Here is a 22,261-nt window from a genome sequence, read left to right on the forward strand (position 1 = left end):
CCACGGTGACCTCTAAAAAATAATATTTATGGTGCTCATTTTATTCCCGTGTTAACGTACGGGTTACGTCATCCGAGTGTCTATTACCTGGAAAAATCTGGAATTCTTAGGGAATTTGTCTATATCTGGAAAAAAAATAAGGGAATTTCAAGTGGACATTTGTCTGCAAGCCATATTATCGCGTTGTTCTCAGATAAATATTGTGTGATTAATTGGATTTTATTTAATAATATTTTTCTCATTAAGAATCATAGAAAACCAATTCGGGATCTTTCGACTTGATTTTTAATTAATTTTATTTAATAAAGGATAATATCCTATATAAATCCTACGTCGCGTGAACATTCAGTGATATCGAGATAATGAACAACCATCCTTCCGTCGTAAGTGTTATTTCTTTTTAGAGGTCGCCGACCTGTACATAATTTACATAACCGACTGATACAAGTAGACGCGGCTCGGTGATACGTTTGTATTAATCATACTAATATCATTTCGTTTCACCTTCCATCACGCCTATCCCACGCTTCGACATTTCGCATCACATGGTCGTCTTGGTCACATCACATCGCATCGCCTGATCGCCTGATTGCCTTGCCTCGCCAACACCGGCGACGCGTTACTCGTGCTTCATCGCGTCACCGTGCGTCTCACCGTGCGTCTCATCGTCATCTCGCATATTTGTTCGTCGCTGCAGTCCCGAATTTTCTCCTTTCAGACCGTCATCGGATTCGTCATCGTCGTCTTCGCACAATGCTCAAAACTCCCATCACGAAGACAAGCCGAAAGGTAAGAGGCCTGCTTCCGAATGCGTTTTGTTAATAATAAACTATATTACGCTTCTATTTAATCCTAGATCATTAAATTGTCGTAAAATTCACGATGCTTCTTACCACACAAACAGTTTGCGTTTTCTGTCCGTCCAAATCCAGAAAAATGACTATTAATTTGCATTAACTGCAAAATAGCAATATGTCGTGCCCTTAATATCAACATATATTCAAGTTGTGCTGAATAATTATTGTCTTAAGGTTTCTTACTACTCACTGCAACCGTCCTTGTTTGTGTGACGTCGGAAGCTAGAAAACACTTGTCAAAAATGTTTGCGTTACACGGTCAAATAAAAATTTTCAAAAATAATGGTTTTCTAAAATATTACGTATTTTTTTGCAATCGTAATTTTTACGAATAATTAGTAATAACGTGAGTGACAAGAAAATTTAGTTATCTAAGGTCGATCTCTTAAACTAATCTCCTAATTTTTTTTTTTTCACCTAATCTGCTCTACTTTGATTTTTAGGAGGAGCACCGAATCGCCCGCTCCCACCAACCCCCGATGAGGAAGAATCGGGAGATCGTACGCTAGTCATGAAACGAGTGAGTACCCTTACCCTCGAGTTTGCCATGCAAGCTATAAGATCTACATATTTTCGTAGAAACTACTTCTTTTCTCTTCCGTTCGCGCGGATGTACATTTAATTTCGGTATCAATTCGAGGTCTTTCCGTGTATATCGATGGTATGTAAACGTACGAGACTGGTGTGATCACCGTTTTTTTTCAGTAGCTCGCGCAAAGCAGTCGACGTATTTCCTTTTCCATTTGCGTCGTGAGTCGGTTCGCAAGAATCGGTACCATCTGAACGTCTCAATATATATATATAAATAAATCAGATATTTTCACTGGACGAAGTCACATAAGTTAAACGCGAGAGAACGAACGAGACTCGAGAATGGACGAAGGGAAGGGAACACGAACGATTGCGATGCACATAATTGTTGTTTCGTTTCTCCTGTATCTTGTTTTGTTTGTTTTTTTTTTCACCAATTTTTTTTCTTCTGTAAATATGTACGTACACGTTAACTGATGATATCGGGACTAATTCAGTGGTCACTGTGCACTCCCCCTCATTGTTACGTTCCACGTACGTTCGTCGTGTGACTTGATAATTTTGTATATTCCAAGCGAGCACAATGGTGCGCACTGCCTTGTTGTCTGTACTTTTGCCGCTGTCGTACGATACACCCTGCACATTCATATACGAACGATGAATAAATATGCTGCCCGATAGACTATATATTGCTTCGGTGGTGAATATGTATATCGCATCGTTATCTTCTTCTTTTTTTTTCCTCTCTCGACGGTCGCTTCGTTCTATATTTTTATCTTGGAATCATTATTATTGCACACACATACACACACACACACACACACACACCTCTCGACTCGACAGACTCTACCGTCGCAACCGATAGTCGTTCATCAACATTTTTTCCTCATTTTTTTTCTCTTCCAACACCACACATTGTATATCATCACACTCCGAGCACACCAACCGACAGCCATCACGTCTCACGTTGTTATTATCGCACGCATTTCTTTTTCTTGTTTTTTTTTCTCTGTCATCGTACCGTTATCCCCGCCATCGTACACGCACTCTAGAAACTTAGTCAGATGTCAGACGATCGTGCCACGGCTAGCGGCAACCGGCGTTCAGAGATAGACGAGCAGCTGCTCCTGAAAGAGTGGGATATCTTCCACTTCTTTCAGGGTTTTAACGAAAAGCTGGACAAAATAAAGCAGGAGCGTCCGCAAGAGGAGGTCGGCGGTGGCGCTAGCAAGCCCGGCAACGAGGATCGCTCCTCTTCGTCTAGCGAAAGAACGTTGAAGCGACAGGAGCAGTTAGCCCGACGGAAACACGAGCAACAGCAACAGCAGCAACACCATCAAAAGCAACCGCAACAGCAGCAATTGAAGCCGATTCACAGGCGGCAAGAGAGCGACTCGAAATTGGGCAATGCCTCGAGCGCGTTCGCGCGCGCCTTCCGCCGCGAGAATTCCGACTTTTTCCCGTCCGCGCGACACTCGGCTTACCTGCACAAGTCCTCGGACTCGTCGAGGTCCAGTATATTCGCCAGCGGCAATCGGCGCGGCAGCGAGATTAGCGTCGCCGGTATTGCCGGTAAGAAGGGCGCCGCCCTGAGCTCGGGCGAGCCGGTGCTGACGGACTTCTCGTTGAGCCGGGACGGCCCGCAGAGGCCGAGGCGAGAGAAGACCGAGAGCGAGATCGTCTTCGGTAGTAGGCACGAGGCGAGGAGGTACGCGGATTTCGGACGCGATAAAGACGAGATCGCAAGAAGACGCAGTTGTAGACCGTCGGACGCCAGTACGGCCTCCGCCGTCGTCGTGCTCGACGATGCGGGAACGATTAAGTCGACGGCCAGTACGACGGCCAGCGAGTACAGCCCCATTGTCACCCAGGTCAGTCCCCCCCTATAGAGGCGAGTCCTGCGAGTCCTCGCGAAGCCTTCGCTCGCGAGCCCGTACGCGAGCCCCTGCCTGTGTGCTTGCCTGAACGACCCTTCTCACCGACCCCTCTCTCACATCGTGTCGATTGATCATATTTTCTGCCTGTGTCTCCTCCCCGACACGCCACCCCCTGTCCGTCCGTCCGTCCGTCCCCGAAGAATGTTTGTCCTCGAAGTGTCTGTCGAGCCGCGCCTGTGTGTCAATTAGCGCTGTCGATTTCGACTACCCGAGTCTTTCGGTAAGTTTCTGGCTGTGTACGGCTAATTGCAGATGTTACACGGATTATTGATTTTTTTTGCGATAACAGGCAATAATGGTGATATCCGAAATTAGCCGTATATTCGGTTACTGGGGAGATACTCGGATACTCGGGTAGTCGAAATTGACAGCGCCACTGTGTATCGCTCGTCTGTTCGCCTTCGTCTTAACGTCCGTCCTTTCGTGCGAATTTTTCATCCCGCGATCGTTGATGTCCTGTCGATCGTATACAGAGCGTTTCATAGGCAGTGGAACACCGCGGATGCCCGTCTTGGGCCCCGATACGACTCTTGCGAAAATATTTCACCGTCTTCGGCCCGCAAAACGTACATTTGACCGAGTGAGTATGACCACATTTTCAGGCCGGAAAGAAGCCATTTTCCGTAAATACGAGTAGTATCAACGTACTTTGAGTGTTTTTGAGTAGCAAGTACGTAGTGCTGTGTAACTTTAAAGTGTGTGAACGTGTGCATTTCAGTTACGAGTACAAAACACTCATTTAACATTCACGAGCACTCACATCGCGCATTTTTAAGCGGCACGAGTAAATCGCACGACTCTTTAACGCGTCTCTTTCCGTATATCGAGACGAAACTGAAGTAAAAGAGGAACGTGCACACAGAAAAATATTCTTCCTTCGAGATAACCATCACTTAAAAGAAGAAAAATAAATCGAGCGATCGCTTTTATTCGCAGTACGAGTGATATTTTTCTCCGTGTATCAACGTATTCTCATTCATCAGCGAAAAATGAGCATTCTCCTCAAAGACTAGCAATCTCCTCAAAAATATTCATGCGTGTTCGCGTGTACTCGTCATATTTTTTTTCGCTTAATAGACAGCGCGTGCCTGCAGGAAAAACGAACATGAAAATGGGCCGAAGACGGTCTGTGATGAGAAGTAAAAACGGTGAAATATTTTTCCAAGGGGAGCGAATTACGTTTCTTCGTGACTTCGGGCCCGAGAGGAAGTGCCCCAGCGTTTCGTTCCCGGCGACCCGTGCCGTCTACGGTTTCCATTCCGACGAAGAACGCAATATCCGCACGCGCGTTCTCTCGTAACTCGCACGACACTTCGAGACATTCGCTCACTTTTCTCCCATGACACACCATCGCGATTGACTCTCCGCGACCATCCAGTGGCATATAACGATCACATAGAAAGCTAGTCAGCTACGCTCGAACTTCTTAGGCGCATTTCCTTTCTCCCGTGTCACCGTTTCATTTGCGTCCCCGCGGGACGAGTAGCAGCGATACATTATTACTATTAATCATCTAGTGCTATATCAGTATCATACTTTAGCAGTATTATAACACCACATCTCTCTCGTATAATTCTCCGGTTAGATTCTCCGATTGTTTCCGCGGCCAAGAGCGAGATCGTCGGATCCTTCGAAGCGCAACGCGTTAGCGTACTATTGATACATTGACACGCTAGTCTATCACTAATTTCGTTACCACTATATAGCAGTATACTACTACTACCATTGTTGCTCTTACCTCTTACGTCTACCGCTACTATTATTACTACTACACTATTAGAGTGCTCTATTACCACTGTTTTCCACTATTACTAAGGACATGGGGAATTTTTGCTGGGAGATGCTATTGATAACAGTCCCTCATTCCCTTCTTCCCCTTGTGTTCTCTTCATCGATAGAAGGCTTTCCGCAGATGTGTCGTGTATTTGCCGAGCAGCGTTTTACCTCCTCTCGTCGGCGCACTTGTCGCCGGATCGTTAATCGTCGTAGCGCTTAACGTCTCGTCCGTGAATCGTTCCGACGAAAAGGTTCGAGCTACACGGGGAAAATATTGTGGTAAAAATTAGCACCAAATTTTGTTATGTTGGACTATGTCAGAATTATAACTTAAATTAGGGTGTGTGTTATAATATTTAATGATGTATTTTATTGTACACGTCACTAAAGCTTACAACACATAATTTCAGTCACAATTCCCGTATGGTCCAGTATTATAAAATTTTAAATTTATTTTTACTACAATATCAGTGCTGCTATTCAGTCACTTAAATCACCTTTTGTCACTTTTTTTTTTTTTGACAAGTCATTGAAAAATTCATTATCATGCAAAATGGTTCGCTGTAATCACTTTTTTCCTGAACTGCCGTTAAATTTGCCGCTAAATTAAAATATAGTGTTTTATGTATATTTTTGCTATCTTGTCTGCTGTTAATTGCTCCGAAAGCATACTTGTATCGTTTATGTCCTTGGTCTTTCTTTGTTATGAACTATCAAATCGTATTATGAAAAGAATATTACGCTATACAGGATATTCCTTAAGCACCCAGTCACATTCAAGGAGGCGATTCCTTGGTTTATTTCAAGTGAAAAAGTTCATATAAGTTATAATGTAAATTCCGGAAACTAAGTCGTTTAGGACACACGTTTATATGAACTTTTTTATTTGAAATAAATCAAAGAATTGTCCTCTTGAATATGGCTACTTAAGAAACACCCTGTATGTTAAATTATCCAGAGATAAACTTGGGAAGGTAAGAATAAGTATTACTTTCTTGTTCAAATGGTCTTAGTTACTTTCAAAATTTGACAGAAAACGTCATCTTTGGCTACTATTCTGATATCTAAAGAGTTACCCTTTGTCACCTGTTCTACTAAGTAGTCACTATATCACTTTTTTTTTGTACCGGTGACTAAATGGCAGCTCTGCAATATTTTCTCCGTGTACTTCCGCGGTTGCAGAATCTCCCGTAATGTCGCTGACGATCTTGAACGAGGAGACGATGTCGAGAAATTCCTAATTGCTACTCCGTAAATCGGACCTCCTGCGTTTCCCGCTCATCGCTGCTCATCCCTCTTCCCGGCGAGAGTGAGAGAGAGAAAGAGAGAGAGCCTCGTCCTCCGTTCGTTCGCGAGCGACGCGTACATATTATATACCATGCTGAAACAAAGAGTCGAAACGTGATTTCCTACGACGACGAAACGAATGAGATCTGGAATCGAACCGCCGAGGAGAGAGAAAGAGAAAGAGAGAGAGAGAAAGAAAGATTAACCGCATGGAATTCCCTCGGGATATTCGACAGCGTCGTTATCGGCATCGGCGCAACGGGGCACGTCGCGGGATTCGGACGAAAAGCGGCCTAAAATTCTCGATAGAGCGAATCTTACGTGAGAACGTTCCTTCGTTTACGCTTAACGTGTTTCCATGTGACTTTTCATGTGACCGGTCTTTCGCTTTGATCCACGGAATCCACGGAAGCAGCCGTGCGCTCCGGTGCGGTTTCTAAAATGAGAGGGTTAACTTCCATGCCCGACTGTGTCTCTGACTTCTCAGCTTCGAGCATATGCTTCTGTTTCTGTCATGCGTATAATTGCGTGTATTTAACACGGTAGCTATTAACCTCAGCTTGAAAACTACATTAACATACCCAGAGTGCGGGTTCTCTCCGTAATTTTAATCAGATTCTGGCTTCTGTTTGGGATCCTTCTAAAGAGGCATGATTGTGTTACTAACCACGATCATTTTTTTTTTTGTTGCAATTTTCGCAGCGACGTTTAAAGATATTTTCGTTAACAACGGAGTCGGTCTTTTGTCGTACGGCTTGACGTTGATTTTTCAAAATGTAGATACATATCGCTGAAATGCTCTTTGCTAAAGATATTAATAATACTGCGATAATAATCGTCAGCGCGTTCTCTTTCACCAGTCTCTTGGAAATCCTATTTTACTCGAGCCAAAAGTCCCTGCATCCCAGGAGTGAAAAAGATCGAGAATGAAAGAGTGGGATGAAAGAGAGGAGGAAAGAAAGGAGGAGAAAAAGTGTGAGAGAAAAAGAGAGATTGAGGACGAGAATTATCATTGTGATCGACGAACGACCTGGCGTGTATGGATGTGTTTTGTGCTAACATGATTTTTATTATCATATGCATGATTCCGACCACGTAAGGAGGTAAAGAGAGAGAGAGAGAGAGAAAGAAGGAAAGGGAGAGAGAGAAAGAGAGAAGGAAAAAGAGACGATAAGACTGTGAGGAAAGAGAGATCAAAGTACTAGGAGAAGAGGAAGACGACGGTTGAGGCAAAGAGAGAACGGCCTCGCGGGGAAAAGTTTGCAGTCGAGAGAAGCAGGAAAGACTTAGAGTGACGATGGAATTCAGTTAACGAAACATATAACGAGACCCACGACTGTGATTGATCACGAGAACCGTCTTGCATGACGCTTGTTAAACAAATGTTGCGTTGCCTCGAAGTGTGTGTGCTCCAGAAACGGCGTGTCCATGTTACGCAGCACGTGCTAAAGCATGCTTCATTTTTGTCTATATATATGTGTGTGTGTGTGTGTGTGTGTGCGTGTGTGTGCGTGCGTGCGTGTGTGTGTGTGTTCCTTCGGCATGTAGCGAATTTTTATGTTCACCCTTATGGCCGTCTTGCCGAGACTAACGAAACGTTAGTACGCATATGTGTATGTATGTGTGTATGAGAGAGAGAGAGAGGAGAGAGAGAGAGACGAATAAGGATGTTACCGAGTTTGAGAAATCGCGGCCTTTATCTGTACGCTCGTTAGTCGAAGATCGAAGAGTCGAATGCGACGAAACTATTACCGGGGACTCGTGTTGCAACGGCATCCGAATGAAAGCAAAGTCGCACTCGGCTCCCCTCGGTTATTAGCTAATCTCTAGTGTAAGCCTAGTTTGCTATTGGTAGAAGCCATAGAAGAGCGTATACGATTTGTGTTTTTCATACTGTGTATTGTAGGTATCATATCGTTGGGCTGTTATTTTTCCACTCATTTATGGTGTATATCCGTGAGAAACTCTTCTTGTGATTGCGACTGTGACTGTGTGTGTTTGTACATACTGTCGAGTTTGTCGTTATAACGTGATCGTAACGCACTTAAGTAACTGTCGAGATTACAGTATAACGAGTTTTAGGATAACGGCAGTTTTTTTTTTTTTTTACGTGTGCTTTTACCCGTCGCCGTGAGAAACGGGACGAAACGTTCAGCGATTCATTCACGACACGACGTAACGGGATAAGTTATTTAAGCAACTAGATATACTATCGATATTAGCTAATCGACGTTTCTTGCATGCGTATTCTCTCTCTTCATTGTTTCCTTTTTTTTTTTGTTTTTACTTGATGTATTTTCTGCACTACACACATGTCGTAAGTCGCGCGCAACTCTTCGTTGTTGTTGCGCTTCGTTCGTTTCGTTTGTTCGTGAGAAGAAACTAATAACTCGTAAACACACTCTGTTTTCTTAGACGTACTAAAAGAGCCTTCTCTCGAGATTATACTTGCATAATTTTTCGTCCTTTTGCATCGTCCTTTGTTGTTATTCTTTTCTCGACTTTTCACAGCTTTTCGCTCTTCGCGCTCTCCGCAATCTCCGTTCCTCTTCTTCTTCTTCTTCTTTCCCCATTTTTTTTCTTTCGATTCTATGCTCCTTCGTCCACTTCTGCTTGCCTCTTTGCTTTCCCCGTGACGTAATCCGCGTTTCCACACTTTCATCGCCCCACGCGCGTTGCCGGCGACACTTCCCCTCGTTAGCCATCGATCCCTGGCCCTTGCCTCTCGATATTTTTACGCTCTCACCATTCTTTCCACTTCTAATCCGCGCGACTTGCTCTCTATCTTATGTCTGTTATCGCATTATCGATATCTGAATATCGTAGACGACAAATGTAAAGCCAATTGTAACTTTGTAACTGCAGTATCAGTTCCTCTGTGTTTGGGATGAGACGAGAGTGAAATCTCACGGGGGGAGGGCGGGAGACGATGTAAAATAGAAAGAAAGAGAGAGAGAGAGGGAGAAAGAGAAAGAGGTTCAGATTCTGATCGTGTCTTTTCTACGTCCACTCTTTCTCTTACTCTCGCTGCATTTCACGTTTTCCTCCTCCTCCTTCTCTCTTTGCTAAATCGAGCGTCGCTGCTTTGCAGAATCGCGAGGGTGGTGATCGTTCAAGAAGCGGAGGCGGCGGTGATTTCCAAAGATCCGACTCGTCACCAGGCTCGCGACCCAGTTCGGTCTTACCGGATCTCCTGACTTCTTCGCCGGGTCAACGACAGGACAAGTCAACCAGTGAGGAGGTCAGATTCATTCGTCCGTTTATATGTATCATTCTCTTTTTCTTACATTGTCAGTATGTGCGCGCACTCGTGTACGCCTCGTTGTCTCTTGGCACGGGATGAATGAGAATAAACGCCCGTGAGCTGCTTGACGTTAATGCGTTACACTCCACGGAATTCTGACGCTCAAGAAAATCTGACGCGTCTCTCGATGTCAGTTTAAAGGAGGTTGACAGGTGAAATGAGTCTGATAGAATTCGATGACATTTGCACTGCGTATACATTGAAGTATTATTCAACTTGCTCGTGCAATTAGAAAAAAAAACAACTGATCATTCAGGAGTTATTTGCGACTAAAGTTGACACTTTCTATGGATCTCCTCGAGATCAGCTATTTTTAATTATTTCTTTAATATCTTCTAAACTAAAAAATAAAATTTTGGTGGAAAACTACTGTGATATTAAAGGCTAATATGCAGAGATTATGTTCAAATTTCAAAATTATTGGCCATTTTTGTTTCGAAAATATTTTATCGTAACGTAATCTTGTATTTACTTAAATACTTTATCGTAACGTATCTTGTACTTATCGTAGTAGTAATACTAAGAAAAATATATATGTATATGCAGATATTTAAATACTTGTATTATTAGATCAACTGATGCACAAATGTAGCATGAATCAGAAAAGTAAAAAAATAATATTTTTGAAATTGTAATATTTTGTATATATATTTTGTATGTATGTACAAGTCAACTTCATTTTTAATTAATATTTATTACTCAGATAATAACGTGTAAGAACGTAATTTTGCTTGACAAATACTAAATTTATGAGTGGTCCTCTTGATGCTCCACCGGAAATATAACACTGAATCTTACAACCTCCTCAACGCGCTGCAACGAGCTTAAGCGGCGTAAGCGAGCGAATGCGCGCACACTTGGCACTTTCCCATTACCTCTCTTTATTCATTTATTTATTTATCTATCTACTCTTTACAAAGACGTATATGTTTAATCGTCGAGGCGTGAGTCTTGTGAGCGATGTGACGTGCGAACGTCGTTTACGTTTACACAATATGATCGCGACGAAGACTCTGAATGATTATATCGTTTCGTTCAGTAGTAATGAGAATGCCTTTCTTTTTTTTTTTTTGATCGTCTTATATCGGACTGTATCCGAGAAGTAATGCTTTTTGATTGGGTCGAGAACGTGGTCTCTCTATTATTGTGTATATTTTTATAATCGTCAGATTATCTCTGAGCATCGTACGTCGTAAAATAGGTACGTAGCGCGTGTGGTACTGTGTTCACCCGCAAACCTCATTCAGTATGATGATGTCGCTTTACTTCTGTCGTCGGGCTCGAGGAGGCTAGTGGCAACGACAGAGTAATGACACCGTAACACGCGAGCTCATTCCCGACGCCTCGACACGTAGCACTCGGCTGTGTGTCGGATCGACCGTGTGCGATTCATGTATAATATAATAGGAGAGAAATATCTAGGCTTAACTTTAGCATGCTACTCACCTCTAATTTTGATGAAATCTTGCAGATACATGGCACTTGTACGAAATATAATCGAAGCTACGGCAGTGCGAAGTCGCGGGAACGCCTGGTTCCCGAGAAATTCAAATTTTAATTATTCGGCTTAATTAACGTTTTTCAAGATTTCGATATGAGGCCAGACATTTCCGCAAGATTTCGATATACCAGGCATTTTCGCAACTTCGCACTTGCGGCTTCGATTGCATTTAGTTTATACTGCGTACCTGTAAAATTTCATCAAAATCGACGGTGGATAGCTTACTAAAGTCTTACCGATATATCTATATGTATTTACATATACATATCCATGTACATGCTTAAGTTTGAGGGTTTACACAGGGGGCGGCTTATGCTTTGTGTCGATGTCTTGTTCATTGTCCGTGATTAGTCTATAAAGTGCATTTTGTTGACTATATATATATATTTATATATATATACACACATGTATCGATCTGTTGTCTCGTTTTCTCTTGGTTGCATTCTTACTTCGTTTTGAACTTTAGCTACTGGTTCAGATACATTGTACACGGTATCGATTTTTGTTTACGTTCTCTCTCTCATTTTTCTTCATATACATATATTTTTTTTTCCTTTGTGCATAAGCAAAGAATTATCGTGTGCGCAGTTAGTCGTGCTCGAAGAGATGCCCTTTCGACGCATTCGCGCGGCATTAGCGGTAGGAGGTGCGTACCTCGATATTTTAGCGGAAGCGTAGGAAACCGTGTATGTTCTTAGAGACAGCCAGTTCGAGGATCTCCGAAGTGTGGTCGTTATCCTCGCTGTTGGTGAACGAGAAATTTGGAAGGACAGAGAGAGAGAGAGAGAGAGGAAGGAAGGAAAGAAGGAAGGATGAATGTTAAACCACTAGTCTAGAACGGAGATAGAGCTATTTTGTTCTGCGTGCGCGTCACTTCGACCCTTAACCTTCGAGCCTTTCAGTTTTACGTCGGGTCAAAGGAGTCTCGACGGTGCGATCTCATACATATCGCAACTCTCGTCGCGCGAACGTCACACTTACCTACACACACGCGCACTGTAACTTTTTTTTTTTTACCTTACACCCGACAAGGGCAGCACACCTCACGTGCGTATGGCCGATATTTTGTCTTTTATTTTTAAATGTATTCCCGTGCTCCCCCATCGGCTCGCGTTGCACACTTACACACACACGCACGCACAGTGAGCGTCGCACGGTTCTTCTTCGTTTTTCTCCCTGATTTAAGACACGCGTCGGGGTGCGTCGTGATGCCAGAGGTGAGAAACGTCCGGTCGCGTCGTCGCAGACGACGACGACGAATACAGAACGCACGGACTGCGCGCGAGAGCACAGACCTGTATATCTCGCGAGTTTATCGGTAATCCACGTGCAACCGGAGGAGACGCGAGAACCACCGGCGATCGGGATCCACTTCCGTGAGCCAGCCAGTTAATTTGAACGTGTTGCTCGAACCTTGCTCGAATCCTAGGGGTGGCCTAGAACGTAGAATCCCCCCTTAGGCTGAGTCTACGGACCGTGTCGCGTGTGTAAGAGAGATTATTGATGACAGAGAGATAGATCGTGCGGGCGTCGTCTAGCGTCGTCTCCGTTTCACGTGGGGAACCCCGTAAGCGTCGGCAATTGTACGGTTGTCCAGCGTGACTAATTCAGGATTATGTTGTGTGTTGTGGGACACGCGGGAGCTCTAACCCGATGGGCAGGGCCCTCTACTCACCATTCCAATCCCAATACTAATTGCAATGTAAGTATTCTCTCTATTCATCCATTTACGATTTCTCAACCGTTGTTTACCGCCACTCCCCCTCCGCCTCCCTCTTCGGGCTCGCGCGCGCGTTCGCGGGCGCGAGGGGAGGAGACCGGAGGTACAGACCCTCGTGTTTTTATTATATACCTTTGCTCTCTCTCGATCGTGTTTGATCCCCCCCTTCTTTTCGTTAATTATATATATATATATATATATGCACCGCGAGTTGAATGCCAGTTTGTGTACGCGCCAGGTCGTTTTTATACATACATATATATATACATATCTCCTCCTCTTTCTGTTGCTGGTTTCTGTGGGGTCTTTTAAAGAACTCTTGATTCTCTCCTTGGTGTCTCGCGCCCGAGATAAATCTCTCTCTAACACGCCGACACGCCGACCACCGTGTTGCTTTCCGTTGCTCTCACATATACATTATATATACATCTCTCTCTTCCTTCTTCTGTCCCCTCTTCTGTCCTCTGGGTTTTTGTTTCTCGCTGGTGGATCACACGCGCTCGGGAGACGAGCGCGCGGATCTCTCACCCTCCCCCCGTTTCCGTGACGCGAACGTTTTCTCTTAATCCCGTCGAGCGCGTGCTCGGGAATAACGAAAGACACAGTCTTATAACAAGCTAACGTAGTCATGTGTGTGTGCGCGCGTGCGGATATGCCGCCATTAAACCGCTCACTTTGGTTGGTTGGTTTGAGATTTGCTTGATCCTCTCGCTCTCTTAACGTCCACGCATCATCCCCCTCGACTGTACATGGGTTTCATGTGAGAATGTCTGTGCACTCCTCCTTCACCTTCACGTTATACTCATACATACGCGTCACACTCCGCGTGACGTACAGCTTCCTTCCTTTAATTTGCGATTGAGGTGCACTTGTTTCTGCGGAACAACAATGCTGCAATGTAGATGTAGCGGCGCATATTTGACTCGGCTGTGTGATTTGTCTTCCTTTTTTTTTCTCTCTCTCTCTCTCTCTCTTGGTTTTTCTTCTTCCTCGTTTCTTTTTTGTTTTCTTTTCTCCTTTATTTATCCTCTGTGCATGCGTTGTTTTCTCGCTCTGTTTAAAAAAACCTCGCGCGTCTCTCTCTGTACATCTCACCATTTGTGGATTGTGTTTGTGCGATTATTCGAGATTGAGGATGATGGACTCTCTTGCTAGTGCAGTTTTTTTTCCCCTTCACTCTCTCTGCGTTTACGGAGTAGTTTAGATCTTTCATTCCTGGAGCTTGACGAGCGACGTATACCGACGCTCCTCGCTGGAGTCCCTCAAAACGGCAAAGTCGTCTCTGTTGCAGTATCGCCAAGCGGTTAAGTCACCTCCCCCGTTTGCGCTCCAACAGAAGCAGAGGTCCTTCCTCACGTTCGGATTTGGAGCCGGACCGGCGAGGAGAGAGTCCCACGTGAACGTCAACGTGACCCCCACCAGTCACGACTTAGCGTCGGATACGCCCGAGATACGCAAGTACAAGAAGCGCTTCAACAGCGAGATCCTATGTGCCGCGTTATGGGGTGAGTTGAAAGCTGTTGTGGAGGTCGTGTAAGGCCTTAGTGTGTCGTATTTTCAGGTAGCATGCGAGACGGCCGGTTTATTCATTTAATATTTACCAAGCAGAATAACGTTTCTGTAAATTGATTTCACTATTGAAATTTTAAGTGTTGAAACAAAATGATTGTTACAACAAAACCTCCTTAACGAATAAAACACGCACAAGCACCCTTGCCCCTGGTACTTACTGGCATTGTCCCATTTGCAGGAGTCAACCTGTTAATCGGCACCGAGAACGGTTTGATGCTGTTGGACAGGAGCGGACAGGGCAAGGTTTACCAGTTGATCAGCAGAAGACGTTTCCAACAGATGGAGGTGCTCGAGGGTCAGAACATTCTGGTGACGATCAGCGGCAAGAAGAACCGGGTGCGCGTCTATTATCTTTCCTGGCTGAAGAGCAAGATCCTGCGCACGGACGGTCACAGTGACGTAAGTTGTGCCTTCGCAATAAAAGCTCTCTCTCTCTTTCTCTCTCTTTGAACGAGCGTTTATCTCCCGCTGATCTCCTTACTTTATCCGAACTTTATATCGTTCTTTTATATTCGCAGCAAGTCGAACGGCGCAACGGCTGGATTAACGTGGGCGATCTGCAGGGCGCTGTGCATTTTAAGATAGTGAAATACGAGAGGATAAAGTTCCTCGTGATCGCGCTGAAGGATTCCATCGAGATTTACGCGTGGGCGCCGAAGCCGTATCACAAATTCATGGCTTTCAAGTCCTTCGGCGAGCTCGCGCACAGACCGCTCCTGGTCGATCTCACAGTCGAGGAGGGCACGAGGCTGAAGGTGATCTACGGTAGCGCAGATGGCTTTCATGCGGTCGACTTGGACTCGGCAACGGTTTACGACATATATCTACCGAAGCATGTAAGTTGAAAAGATTATATTCCCGCTCGTATCCCCCCCTTCCCTTTCCTCCTCCCCTTCGAACTATTCCACGTAAAGCTACTCGACATATTCTCGGAGCTTTGAAACTCCGGTATAATTCGATATTCGACGACGAAGTTCCGAAGTTTCGAGGTCGAATTATTTGGAGTTTTGAACTCGGCTCGGAGATTTGAAATGCCGAAGCTGTTGGTGGGACTAATTCTGGGGAGTGGAACAAAATGCTGTGCAATTAGAGAGTATCGGTTTAATTAGTAAACTATAGGATGAAAGATCTCATTACCGAGATTAGAAGAGCATATCCTGACTGAGTGTATCGATAAAGATTTATCATTTCTAGAAAGATGTTTGTATTATTTCACATTAACACGTTCTCTCTCTCTCTCTCTCTCTCTCTCTCTCTCTCTCTCTCGCACTTTCCGCGACTTTTCAGACTCAAGGCCCCATTTGCCCGCACTGTATAGTGGCGCTACCAAACAGCAACGGTATGCAGTTGCTGCTCTGTTACGACAACGAGGGTGTCTACGTGAATACATACGGCAGGGTCTCGAAGACGATGGTCCTTCAATGGGGCGAAATGCCCACGAGCGTCGCATATATCGGTACAGGACAGATCATGGGCTGGGGTAACAAGGCGATCGAGATCAGAAGCGTGGAGAGCGGCCACCTCGACGGTGTCTTCATGCACAAGAAGGCTCAACGGCTCAAGTTCCTCTGCGAACGTAACGATAAGGTATGACTCGCATCGTTCAATCAATCGTCATCACCCCGCGTTACAATCGCGCACCCCCGCTCCCTTTTGAACGCGATTGCTCCTCTAAAGGCCGTTCTACAGTAGGACAAACACGTAGTCGAATGTGGTTGTATTGTGAAAGGTTGTTGAAGTTCAACCATCTTTCAACACCGCAACGGCGTAAGATGTAAGAACCAACCAATCAGAATGCCGTTATTCATCCGTTCATGCCACTATCGTTCTTTTCGATACAACGGAAACGAGCGTGAAGACAACTGCTAATTCTGATTGGTTGCCGTAATCAAGCCACGATGTATCTTCACACCGTTGTAGATCTTTTAATCTGTTGTACATCATTCAACTGCTACCATTATACCCACAACCATACGCTTACGTTTACGCTATTGTGGAACGGCCTTTATATTGTCGCGTAAGATAAACGACACTTGGGGAAGGGTCGCGTTCCTAACGCATCCCGCGCTTCTCCCAGGTATTCTTCTCGTCGGCGAAGGGCGGTAGTTCGTGCCAGATTTACTTCATGACCCTGAACAAACCGGGCATGGCCAACTGGTGATCCCGAATGAGGCCGAGTCTGGCCCCACCACGATTACCTACGCGGACACAACCGTCGTCGCATCACAATTCTCCACGCGTTTCGGGATACACAGCGTCAGCGCGCACGCTCACGACCCGCCCTCCACTGCCAGGATCCAGCGCCTTGTTGGAGACCAGGAAGTGCGTACACCGTAGCCAACATCTTTATCAATATCACCAGCAGCAGCAGTATCATTATCATCAGCAGCAGCAGCATCAATATCGTCTGAATCGTTATCATTATTCGCGTAATCTTTCGTACAATTACGACTACGAGGAGGACGAAGAGTACGACGACAGGTTCCAGCGGTACTCACGGCTGCCTCCGCTGCGAAGCGCGCCCGGGACGTTAATGTTCGTGAATCTACTCGTCAAGAGATTCCTCTGTTTTCTCACTTGCTCGCCCTGCGGACTGCGCGGCGCGGCCTAAACGTGCTGAAAACGAACGCAGAGGGAGAGAGAGAGAGAGAGAGAGAGAGAGAGAGAGAGAGAGAGAGAGAGAGAGANAGAGGATCTTTTTCCTCTCGCGAGAGAAGTGCCCACGGCGAGAGTTACATTTGCACGCTGGTAAATCGTATTACAAAAGTATTCCCTACTATATATGTATTATTTCTCTCTCTCTTTTCATTTTTTAATATAAACCTACCGCTTTAATTACCACACACACACACGAACACACACACACACACACACACACACACACACACACACAACACACACGCACTCTACCGATAAGTCTTGTACTTGTTTGGCATATGTACACGTAAACTCTTAATTCTCGAAGGAACTTTAATGTTAACACGACGGAACAAAAAAAAGTGTATTTTACTGCGTCTGATCGAATTAGATAATGACATAAGAGTGTTTTATACGGTGAATATAATTTAGAACGACGTAATAAAGCATGAACTTCATTTGTGCTGATCTTTCTAGTATGCGAGAGAGTAGGAGGTGTGTAGTAGACGTAAGAGAACTGGGGACAGCGCTGACGAATTACCAGTGACGCAGAGAGAGAGAGAGAGAGAGAGAGACGGTCGATCATATCGTGCGAACGATACTATTTTCAGTGTGAGGAAACTCGTGCAATATTCGACGGATTGGTCTGTCTGTTTCGAGAGACAAACTTCCGACAGAACGAAACAGAACGAGAGAGAGAGAGAGAGAGAGAGAGAGAGAGAGAGAGAGAGAGAGAGAGGGAGGGAGAGAGTGAGAGACTTTTCTTGCTTCAAGCAAGGCAAGGAGACGCTCGGAAATAATCGAATCGTGGTATCGTCGAAGGGGATCACGAAGCATGAAGGAACTAAGAGCCTCGCGTGTGCCGTGTTCGCGCTTGTGATTCTTTCTCGGCGACGTAGTTTGTTAATTTTTTCAGTGAGAGGAAAGGCGTTCCACCGCGTTAGCAGCGGTGTAAACGCGCGAGTAGCGGTGACCTTAGTGAGAATGAAAAAGGGGGAGACGTCGCGAGGCAAACGCACGTGTCACGCGACAAACGCCGCCGAGGCACCGCCGATAACACGGAAACGACGACGACGACACATCGTGACGCACGACGCGATATCATAATAAAAATTAGTATTAAGCGAGAGTAATTACTAATGTTAATTAATTGTATAGTTATAGCAGGTGGGGGATTCTTTCCGCCGCGAGGCTCGCGCGGACAAGTGCGAAAACGAAAACTACGACGACGACGACGACGACTATGCGAGTCGACGTTAGAAAACGGTAGAGAGAAAGAGAGAGAGAGAGAGAGGGAGAGAGAGAGAGAGAGAGAGAGAGAGAGAGAGAGAGAGAGAGAGAGGCATCGCGGACGAGACGCATTTTTACAAAAGGAGGAGAAAAAACGAGATTAGATATTAATTATATATACCGTAGGGACTTTTCGTGACGCGCACGATGTGACGAGACTACAAGTAGCCGAGTTTCTGTTTCTCCACGGTATCTTCGAGTGAAAACAGAGTTTCGAAACTTACGTTTGATACACGCGTCCCTGTATTAACGTAAAAGGAAAACAGAAGAAGAAGAAATGATAAATCCACGCGCGAAGCACGCGTCCATAGTTTCGTCATGATGTGTGTGACGAGCAACGTGAGCGAGACGACGACGACGACGACGATAGTCTTCGGCTTTTTGTAAGAAATTTGTAACTTAGCGAGACTACGCGCACTATTAAGTGAGGAGCGTCCCGGCCCTTCCGTTTACCTGCTCGTTCCTTCGCGCGCCGCTCCCAGTTCCGCCTCGAAGCGTTATTACGATCTGATCTCATAATCTTAAAGATACTCCGCGGTTGAAAGGGAATCCTTAATAATTGTCGTCGCGATTTTATCGATGTTGGATTATCCTCGAGCGGGCTTATGACGTTAATAACGATGAAGGGCAGAAACGAGCTACGAGAAAAATGTAGAGAGAAGGAGAGTGTAAATTATAAGTTAACTCTTTGTTCACGTTGTTCGATATCAGAATTATTGGACGTAAACGCAATTAGCGTTATTATACGTAATATGTTACAGCCAGGAGTGTCTCACCGATAGCGGGTCGCGGGAAAGAGAAAGAGAGATAGAGAGAGACAGCGGAGTACATTTAATTAACGTTACCAACGTGAGACACGTGACGGGAGCCAAGCGCGACGGGAGAATTAAAAGTCAACCAATTAAGAGACGAACTAATCGCGATTACTCGTTCTCAAACTTCGAAGATTCGGCCGAGAATAAGACAATTGGCGCCGGTAACGAGGATATAGAGCGGATTTGCGGTAAGCGATATATATATTTATATATATATATCCCGACGATGTCTTCTTTTCTCCGGCTTTTTCTTCGCGTGTGTGTGTGTTCAGCGGCAGTGTAGGTCGACATATCTTCGCTCTCGTGGCGCGCTTTCGATCGCGCCGAAGCGATCGACTTTTTTTTTTACGATAAACGCGATTTAACGCGAAGCGAACTAACAAATCGCGAATATACGTTCTACACGGCGCCTTATTTGGCGGCACGTTGATTAGATTAGAGACGTAAAAAACACCGGATGGAAGAGAAAAAAAGAGAGAGAGAGAGGGGGGGGGAGTGGTTTTTCGTTGACCGATCGAGGACGAAAGCGCGAGCGAGATTGTACACACTCATTTATTTATTTGTAAATAAATAAATAAATACACGACGTGCCACGGGAAACACGCGGGGGATGATAAAACTTCTGATGCCTCGTCGACAGCGATTTCACGGCGCGCTGTGCCATGGTTGCCGCGATCGCCGCCGGAGACGGAGTCGTGTGTAACGTTTGTCCCACAATCGTCTGGAATCTTGAATCCGCACCACTGAGAGGTGTGCTGGCTCGTCAGTTGGTAGCGTAGATATCGGTAGATCACGTTCGCACGCGCGGCGCGATACGTTTTTTATATACCGTTATTAAACGAGGAGGCGCACAGGAAGGGACGGAGGCTCCGCGTAGTGCAACGAAAGACTGCTTTTTAAAACGAGGAGAAAAAGCTTTTTATCCGCGCGAGGTCGGAGAACGAGTGAGACAAATTGAACGAAAGAGGGGGAGAGTGAGTGCATAGAGAGAACGAGAATGAGAGAGAGAGAGAGAGAGAGAGAGAGAGAGAGAGAGAGAGAGAATTAGTGAGAGAGAACGTTTAGTGAGCGACAAGTGTTTTCTGGCAAAAAATAGCGCACCTCCGGGCGCTTATTTACGATTAACAGGAATTTGCATAAAAAGAAAAGAAAAAAAAAACACTGTAACGGTAAACATTATGAATTATCTCGTAACCTCTAGACCTGCGAACTAATTTTATACGAGGAGACCACATCTTTTTCCCCCCTTTCCTTTTTCACTCGTCACTTCTTCTCCCCTCCTCTCGATGACGAGAGAGAAAGAGAGAGAGAGTTTCCGTATACCGGGCACATTTTCGCTCCCCTACGTATTCCTTTCTCCAGTACCGTCGTTTCCCAAAGATGGTAGTGATGATGAACGTTTCTTTCTTTCGTTCTTACACATAATGGTGGTACACGATATAAGTATTTTTTCAACAAGTGATAATAACGACGATTATTATTGCCACAGAAGAAGCGATCGATTGTATTATTATTACGATTCTTATATCCCCCCCCCCCCCNGCGCGTTTCACGAGTCGTCAGGCGCGCGATGTGTGTATTATGACACTACGGCGATCATTATTTTTATTATTATTATTATTATTACTATTCATACGCTATATTGCTAAGGTCAAATATACGGACATTCGTAATTTCATCGGCGGTGCGTTTCTTCTTCAGTCTTGCCCTCTCTGAGAAGTAGCCGGTCGGCGATGAGCCGGGCGTGTTATCGCGATTTCCTCTTCCGTCAAAGGGCGACGATCGGGGAAAGTTTCGCCAGAGCTTGTGCCCCCGGTTGCAAAGATAAGTTACCGTTGCTAATTCGCGAGCGCGCACGTAACACACACCGGACGTAACTAAGGCGATCTCCGCCGCCTCGGTATTCCGCGTTCGGAGAAACGGCTCTCGATTGGTGCAGTCGTCGCAGCTGTATAACGATGCTTATCGGAGGACCTGCAGCACTCGGTTACCACCGTCGTGTCGTGGCGCTCCAGGATACACGCGCTTCCTGGCCGATCGAATTTCCTTTCGCGCTTTCCTAAACGGCTCGGACTTAATCGTTTGCCAATTTCCGCCCGCTCGTTTCGCGCGACTATTGGAAACTACCGACGCAGCGCGCCAACGTCGAGGCGAATCGGCCGGTGCATCTCTTCCGCGTACAAATCTGCACCTCGGAAGCGGCGACGGGGTCGTCTCGATTCGATTTCCAGAAAATCGTTATTTTTTCAATCAATCCTCCTGCGTGCTTGAATCATTGAATTCTATGCACGCTGAAATGCCAGGTGCTGCGGGAGGAAATGAGACAGAAATGAGGTGAGAAGGGAAGTACTGTCTACAGGGTGTCCCAAATCTTTCTTGGTTCCCATGGTATGCAGGTGAAACTGAATATACTGGGGAAAGGATTTCTTCAAATTTAATCAATTTAATGAATTTTATTGCATCCAAAAACAAATTTTATCATCGTCAGGCTCCATGGAAACTAATGTTTCGATTAATGAGTGCAATTGTTAGACTTTTCAACGAATATGTATCTTTATCTTAAATAAAAAAAATTTGAAACGAAAAATAATTTTCTCATAAAGAAGGAAATTGTCTCATTTTACATATATTTATTGTAACAAAATAGTACATAGAATAAAAGGTGGGAGAATATACGCACAAAACTATACTCGTGATCGATCTGGCACACTTGTAAAAATATTCGGGCGCTTCCCTTTAACCTCAACCAATGAATGGCCGAAAATTAATGTAACATGCAACTCGCGTTTTTAACCTATCTTTCCTAATGATTTTTGTAACGTTAATTTCACGGTTACTGATTGATTGATCAGATTGATGGAAAGCACTCAGACGTTTTCACAAGTGTGCTGAATCGATCGCCAATTTTCAGGTATTTATTTGAACGTATAACGCAAGAAGACTTGACAAGCGCTTTTTCGCTTTTGACGTCATCAAACAGAGAGTTCAGCAGCGACGAATTAAGAGCCTTAAATAATATATCAAATGTTTATTT

The 22,261-nt window shown here is 44.9% G+C and overlaps 1 protein-coding gene across 18 annotated transcripts in view; it reads left to right on the forward strand.

Moving 5' to 3' along the window:
* The window catches only part of LOC106746747 (serine/threonine-protein kinase mig-15), a 40,755-nt gene extending 20,385 nt beyond the window's left edge, over positions 1-20,370 (forward strand). For 7 of the 18 annotated variants that reach the window (XM_014623696.1, XM_014623704.1, XM_014623702.1 and 4 more), the window contains 9 exons: positions 698-789; positions 1,301-1,377; positions 2,441-3,259; positions 9,480-9,629; positions 14,205-14,418; positions 14,664-14,884; positions 15,004-15,321; positions 15,773-16,072; positions 16,563-20,370. In XM_014623696.1, coding sequence (XP_014479182.1) covers positions 698-789; positions 1,301-1,377; positions 2,441-3,259; positions 9,480-9,629; positions 14,205-14,418; positions 14,664-14,884; positions 15,004-15,321; positions 15,773-16,072; positions 16,563-16,646 — 2,275 coding nt within the window. In that variant the 3' untranslated portion in view covers positions 16,647-20,370. Of the gene's footprint in view, positions 1-697; positions 790-1,300; positions 1,378-1,497; positions 1,519-2,440; positions 3,260-9,479; positions 9,630-14,204; positions 14,419-14,663; positions 14,885-15,003; positions 15,322-15,772; positions 16,073-16,562 lie in introns of those variants that run through there. The other 11 variants (XM_014623701.1, XM_014623705.1, XM_014623703.1 and 8 more) reach the window with 10 other exon arrangements.
* Positions 20,371-22,261: the final 1,891 nt, after the last annotated feature.

Source organism: Dinoponera quadriceps, unplaced genomic scaffold (genome assembly GCF_001313825.1).
Source record: "Dinoponera quadriceps isolate SergipeBrazil2010 unplaced genomic scaffold, ASM131382v1 scaffold1565, whole genome shotgun sequence".
NCBI lineage: Eukaryota > Metazoa > Arthropoda > Insecta > Hymenoptera > Formicidae > Dinoponera > Dinoponera quadriceps.